The sequence below is a fragment of the Chelonoidis abingdonii genome, chromosome 13 (assembly GCF_003597395.2).
Source record: "Chelonoidis abingdonii isolate Lonesome George chromosome 13, CheloAbing_2.0, whole genome shotgun sequence".
NCBI lineage: Eukaryota > Metazoa > Chordata > Testudines > Testudinidae > Chelonoidis > Chelonoidis abingdonii.
In genome coordinates, this window is record NC_133781.1 from 30527053 (window position 1) to 30534434 (window position 7382).

At 48.6% G+C, this 7382-nt stretch overlaps 1 protein-coding gene across 1 annotated transcript in view; it reads right to left on the bottom strand.

Moving 5' to 3' along the window:
- The window catches only part of CHMP6 (charged multivesicular body protein 6), a 13783-nt gene extending 13161 nt beyond the window's left edge, over positions 1 to 622 (bottom strand). The window contains exon 1 of the mRNA XM_075072086.1: positions 540 to 622. Within this exon, the coding sequence (XP_074928187.1) occupies positions 540 to 622 (83 nt within the window). The remainder of the gene's footprint in view (positions 1 to 539) is intronic.
- Between the last annotated feature and the right edge of the window lie 6760 nt (positions 623 to 7382).

A 7382-nucleotide genomic window follows, 5' to 3' on the forward strand; every position in this document is an offset into this window, starting at 1 on the left:
ATGGGGGCAGGGATGTTGGGGGCAGGGGGTGGGTGGTATGGGGGCGACTAGGCTTTCGTGGATGGTAGAGAGGAGGGGCAGAGGAGGGATGTTGCGGGGCAGGGGTGGGATGTGTATGGGGGCTCTGCAGAGACGGGAGGGTCGGAGGCAGGGCCGGGCTTTAAGGAATGGTGGGGCCCAATTCGAAGAGTTTCGCAGGCCTCCGGCAGGAAACCAAAAAAACCCCGTGGCTTGTGTCACCGGGCGGTGCTCCATGTCATGTCTTCGGCAGGTCACTTCGGCGGCGTGTCCTTCACTCGCTCCAGATCTTCAGCGGCACTGAAGAACTGCCGCCGAAGTGCCGCCGAAGCCCCAGAACAAGCGAAAGACCCGGAGTGCCACCACGTGAGTAAAAATTAAAAAGGCGCCTCTAGCCAGCGAACAGATTCTCACTGGGCCCGGGGCCTGATTCGGGGGAATTGATGGAATTGGCCTAAAGCTGGCCCTGGGCAGAGGATGCTGTGGGGGAGCAAATGGGGGTCTACAAAAGGCTAACGCACCCTGTCTCTCCCCGTTTGACTGTAGTGGGCTCATATGCACCAGGCTGTGCAGCCTCTGCAGGGGTGAAGGGTTTGCCCCCCATCCTGGGCCTGCAGCAGCATCATCGTGCACAGCGCATTTGCACTAGTGCTTGCTGCCCTGTAGGTGGGTTGGTGAGGCTGCACCACGGGCAGAGATTTTAAGGGAAAACAAGCACCTAGTGCCTGAGGCAGGGCCTCTCCTTGCAGGAACCAAGTTCCTGCCCTATGGTGCAGGCCCCCCACCCCCTCCGCCTGAGGAAAAGGGACAACACTCCTGACCTGCCCCCGGGGTGATGCAGTGAGCCAAACTCATTAAAGTTTGTAAAGTGCTTCGTGTCCACTGGATGAATGGCCCGACTGACGGACCAGCATCTGGGGGTCCCAGCACACCCTTCACCAACCCTCTCCCCAGTCAAAACCCAAAGTCGGGCCCCTCCTCAAACCAGGGAGAGTTTAGAAAAGGAATACTGGGGTTTTGGAATTTGCTTTCTGAAGGTCTGAGTCTTTAGGGTTCACATTTTCAAGCTCCTCTCAAGGATCTGAGGCCCAGCCACTAACTGAGAGCTGAGGTTCTTGTGTAATCACAAGGAGCTGGGGCTTTCAAAGAAATATCAAGAATTATGAGTGTGCAATAACATCAGAGGAACTGGCAACATGCCACAGTTCCTGCTTTCCAAGATACCAAATGAACCCCCTGATGGCTGCGCTGGAGTCCCTAAGAGCAGGAACCTTTTCACAAATATTCTCACATTTGTCAGTTCCAAAGAGGCTTTTCCAAAATCATCATTCATGGGTATTTAATACCCAGCATCGAGGGACTGGAACTCCAAACCAGGGCACCATGAAGGTACCCTGATCCTCTCCACTGCCTCTGGGGCTGGTAGCAGGGATCCAGCTTGCTCCTTGGCGGGATCTCAGCTATACAATGGAGGGGAAATGTGTGGGTACTGCTGCAGCCAGCCAGTGGGTGGCAATGGAGGACTGAGGCTGGGGGCATGTTCAGGGTATGGCTACATTAGAATCACCACGAGGACACAGCTGCAGCTGCGCTGTTGTAGCCCAGACACTACAGTGGCAGGAGGCATTCTTCCATCCTGTAGTAAATGCCCCTGTCTGAGAGGTGGTACCTGGGTCGACAGATACATTCTTCTATCGACCTCGCACTGTTTACACATGTTGTTTACGCATATTGTATTCATCTATGTATCCGATAATCCTGTTCTTTACTCTAGTTTCAGCCAATCTAACTGGTACTGAAGTTAGGTTTCCTGGCCTGCAATTGCCAGGATTGCCTCTGGTGCCTTTAAAAAAAATTAGAGGGGTCGCTGTGTTAGTCTGTATCCACAAAAACAATGAGGAATCCAGTGGCACCTTAAAGACTAACAGATTTATTTGGGCATAAGCTTTCGTGGGTAAAACCTCCACTTCTTCACGTGGGTAAAAAACTTAGAAGTCGGGTTTTACCCATGAAGCTTATACCTAAATAAATGTTAGTCTTTAAGGTGCCACCGGACTCCTCATTGTTTTTTTAAAAAAGTGACATTACATTAGCTACCCTCTAGTCACCTGGTACAGAGGCTAATTTAAGTAATAGGTTCCATACCACAGTTAGTAGTTCTGCAATTTAATCTTTGAGATCCTTCAGAACTCTTGGGTGATACCATCTGGTGGTCCTGGTGATTTATTACAATTTAATTAATCAATTTGTTCCAAAATCTCCTCAAGTGACAACTCAATCTGCTGAAGTTACTCAGATTTGTCACCTAAAAAGAATGGCTCAGGTGTGGGAATCTCCCTTACATTCTCTGCAATGAAGACTGATGCAGATAATTCATTTAGCTTCCTTGCAATGGCCTTGTCTTCCCTGAGTGCTCCTTTAGCGCCTTGATTGTCTAGAGGCCCAACTGATTGCTTGACAGGCTTCCTGCTTCTGATGTACTTTAAAAAATTGCTGTTAATATTTGTCTTTTGCCATTTGCTCTTCAAATTCTTTTTTGGCTGCTTAATGATATTTGTACACTTGACTCACTAGAGCATATGCGTCTTTCTTTTTTCTTCAGTAGGATCTGACGTCCCATTTTAAAAGGATGCCCTTTTGCCTCTAGCAGCTTCTTTTACTCTGTTGTTAAGCCATGGTGGCATTTTTTGGTCCCCTTTCTTTCTTTTTCGATTTGGGGGTTTACATTTAGTTTTTAAATAGTTTCCATGCAGTTTGCAGGCATTTCATTCTTGTGACTGTTGCTTTTAGTTTCCGTTTAACTAGCCGCCTCATTTTTGTGTAGTTCCTCTTTTTGAATTTACATGCTAATGTTGTGGGTTTCTTTGGTATACCCACCCCCCCGGATGTTAAATTTAATTACTTTTTGGTTGCTGTTACAAGCAGTTTAGCTGTATTCACCTCCTGGACCAGATCCTGTGCTCCACTTAGGACTAAATTGAGACTTGCCTCTCCACTTATGGGTTCCTGGACTAGCTGCTCCAAGAATCAGTCATTAATGGTGTCTAGAAATTTTATCTCTGCATCCCGAGGTGACATGTTCCCTATCAATATGGGGATAGTTGAAATCCCCCACTATTATTGGGGTTTCTATTTTTGTAGCCTCTCTAATCTCCCTGAGCCTTTCACAACCACCAGCACCATCCTGGTCAGGTGCCTGGTAATATTTCTACTGCTATACTCTTATTATTCAAGCATTGAGTTTCTATCCAGAGAGATTCTATGGTGCAGTTTGATTAATTTAAGATTTTTACTATATTTGACTATGGTTTCTTTCACACACCAACCTGCCCTACTCTGTCATTCCAATATATTTTATACCCTCGTATTATCATATCCTATTATCGTGATTTCACCAAGTTACTGTGATGACTATTATATCAATATCCTCAGTTCATACCAAGGCCTCAAGTTCACCCATCTTAGTGTTTAGATTTCTAGCATTTGAATATAAGCACTTATAACATTTTTCACTATTTAGTTGTCCGCCTTCGTATGATGCAATTGAATGGGACTCCTTTTTGTTTCACTGTTTCTTTTCAGTTCCTACCTGTAGATCAAATTCTATCTTCTCCTCTTTACTAGGCTATAGAATGTCCCTTAAATAAATCCTCTCCCAGGGCTGTCTCTGTTTGAACCATGTGCTCCTGTTCACCTGTCAGCTTTCCCCCAGCCCTTAAAAACTCCTCTACAACCTTTTACATTTTCCATGCCAGCAGTCTGGTTCCATTTCATTTAGGTGGAGCCCAAGCTTCCTGTATAGGCTCCTCCTTTCCCAAAAGTTTTCCCCCTTCCTAATAACCCTGAATGCCTCCTCTGAAGACCATCATTTCATTCACACATGGAGACCCTGCAGTTGAGGTGTAAATGAGGGAGTTGGTCACACCCCAACTGCTAGAAGAGGGCCTCACCCTCCCTGATTGAACTAACCTCGTTATCTCCAGACTGATTCTTGCCTGCATATTTATACCTGCCTCTGGACATTTCCTCTACATGCATCTGATGAAGTGGGTATTCACCCACGAAAGCTCATGCTCCAATACGTCTGTTAGTCTATAAGGTGCCACAGGATTCTTTGTCACTTTTCACAGATCCAGACTAACATGGCTACCCCTCTGACACTAGACAAAGGCAATGACACCGAGTCACTTAATATATCCTGAATGGTTTCAGGGGACCTTTTAAACCTTTACCCTTCCCACACTGTGTAATAAGTCCCCCCAGCCCAAGAAAGAAGGGCCCCAGGAGGAATTTGGGGTCATCAAGGAGATCTGAAATACTGTGATTAAAAAGTACTGAGTTACTCAGACTCAGAAAAAGAGGTTTGACTTTGCAAATCAGGATTTTTGCCTTTAAGAATGAGGGGCCATTAATTCTGCCAGCTGCAGCTTCTAGCCTTAAAGAAAAAAACCCACCACCACCATTTTTGATTCTGAGGCCACCAAGCTTGTTTTGAAGTTACCTGATTGTACAGGAAAAAGAGAAACTGAATGGACATAATTCAGAAACCTCTGATGAGGTGCTTTTCAATTCCATCGCCTCCCAAATTTTATTAAGCATTTGGGTCTCGTCTGCACTGCTGTCTTTATGGTAAAGCATAACTGGCTGAGGGGAAGATCGATGGGTTTGATCATTTTAAGAAATCGTCAGGTGTTTTCGGTTGTTATTGGCTGTAACTTACACCCCCCCATTGTACATGCCATTAGACATGTTTCTAAAGGTCTGGAACAGCCCAAGTGAATTCTCCGCTCACGCTCTCAGGTGACTTGGGACATCATGCTTGTATCTGGGTGTTTATTAATGTCACTATGTTCAAAGAGATACACGAAGGTGCAACATGTTAGCTCACAGCCTCAGTCCTCCCCACGTGAGGTTTATTGGGATCACTGAGAAAGGGAGGCTGGAGCAGGAGCCTGCTGTGCACAGAGGCTGCAGGAGAGGGATTCTCGAGTAGCATGTATAAGCTTTCCAGGGTAAATGCGCAAGGACCTTGACGCAGGAGACTTTGTCTTGTTTTTTCAGGTACCTGAGTGCCCTTATTATGGTCCCTTCTCTATTCTGTGAGCTGCCATCTTGGGCTTCCTCCACTAGGTGCCACTGCAGACCCACCCACTCCCAGCCCTTGGCGGCTGCTGGCTGAGGAGCTGCAATTACTGCAGTGCTGTAGCCAGCTCTGTCCCCCCATCCACACCACCCCACCCCACAGCTGTCCCAAAGCATCCCGGGCCATTTCCCTCCCCCACCTCCATCAACGGGCAGCACCCAGTGACTCTTTCTGGCCAAAGAAGCTACCACAGAGCTGTGGGAGGCAGTCCTTGCTCCCAGCTCCGCCCCACTCCTAACCCTACCTAGATGGCTTGGAGAGGGAGCGATGGGGCCACAAAGGCTGCATGGCACCCCTGGGTAGGAATGCTGAGCACTACATCCTGGAGCTGTGGATCCCAGCCACAGGCACTGCCAGCTGCTGGGATGTTCACCTGGCTCCCCATAGGGCACATTGCAAGAACAGCTCCATGTCTGTGGTGGGTGAAAGCACAAACCCTTGGTGGGCACAGCTGGCGTCGGCCGGTTAAAGGGCTAGAGTTGCCCCCACGTTTGGGAGCTGCTGCATTCAGCAAAGGGAGCAGACAATGTAACCAACCCAAACTTTAATATGCAGCTGAATTGCAAAGGGGTGATGGGATTTCCTTTAGTCAGACGCGCTGCTGTGACATTGGGGCCACCATGTGCCTAGAGCTGAGCAGATGGGGGAAGGGCTGCGGCCTCTCGGCTTGCACTGGGCAGCAATGGGCTGGAAACAGATGGGTCCAAGGCCTTGTGAGGTCCTGGCCTTCAAATACTAAATGGGACAGGGCTGAGGAGGCTGCCAGCTGCTTCCTGCCTCCTCGCATGCCTGCCCTTGGTGGTCCTGCAGCGCCACAGGGCACATTTCACAGAGCTGAATGTGGCCTTTTCCCCAAAGGGAACTGCTCCATGACGAGTAGGGTGTCAGTCATCTCCCAATTGTGTAACTCATCACTGAGGTGAAAACCAACAGGACTGGAGGTGCAGCAAACAGCTGCAGGAAGTGGAGCGGTGATTCCTCCATCTTCAACAGACCCCTCCTCCCTTGATGGACCATCACCTTTATGTACCATTTGTTCACTCCAGCTGCCTCTTGCAGCTGGCTGGGCTCAGGGCTCACTAGGAGCGAATACTCTAGAGAAAAGCAGCCAGCAAAGTATCTCATGAAGAGTACTGGCAACTGTGGCAGCTAAAGCCCTCAGTGCATCTGCAGCAGAGATGAGAGAATGCCTACCAGGGTGACTGATTCAGCCCTGGCTCGGAGGAGCTGCTGCTTAGGGGAGACGGCGCTCTGTGGCTCATTCAGTCCCTGTCTGCATGGCCCTCATCACTGTAGTATCTGAGCACATCACAAATGCAGAGATGGACAGATAGGGAATGAGCTATGGGGAGGTTAAATGACTAGCCCAAAGTCAGAGGAAGCCTGTGGAGAGCCAGGAATTGAACTCATGTCTGCTGCCTCCCAGGTCAGCATCTTATCCATAAGACCATCCTCCCTCCCTGTCTCCCTCTGCTGAGATTGCCATGATAAGGAGGCAGGCGGTGTCTACTGTGATGGTTTTTCAGACATGGATCCTCTTCCACTAGGAACTGGACTGAGAACCAAGTAGTTTCACACAGGCCAGACAGCCACAGGATGGTAAACCTCCCGAGTGTTCTCAAATCCCCCTAAAATGATCAGCTCACATTTCCCCAATACCCCAGCCCAGCTCTAAAGATCAGAGAGGTACCTTGTGTGCAAACCAAAGCTCTCCCCACCCTCTCAGATCACTGTACAAAGGCAGCAGCAGGAAGAGGCTGATTGGTCAGAGAGCAGGCATTTCTGCTGGTGTACAAACACCTCATTGAGCTAACAACAATGGTGGAAGAAATACAGCCCGGCCCATCATGAGGTTTGGGATTCAGTTACAGATCTGTATGCAAAAGTATTTTCTCTCTTTTTCTCTACTGTCCCTGCTGCTGTTGATTCACCATGGCATCAGCATCACCCTTTGATCCATGCACATCCTGGTATTGTGCACGGAGGCACGGTAAACTACACAGCTCTACACTCTCCACAGCAGGCACCCTTGTGCTCTGAACACAACCATGTGCATAATGCAAGTCAAGGTCATTTCTTGCACAAAGCCTCCCTCACAGGGTCTTGCTCCACAGAAAGAATTGTGGGTTATCAAAGCCCCCCTCTGACAGCAGAGATGTATTGGTCCAGTACATTAAGAATGTGCCTACAGCCTGTTTGCTCAGAAGGGGAGAAATTAACC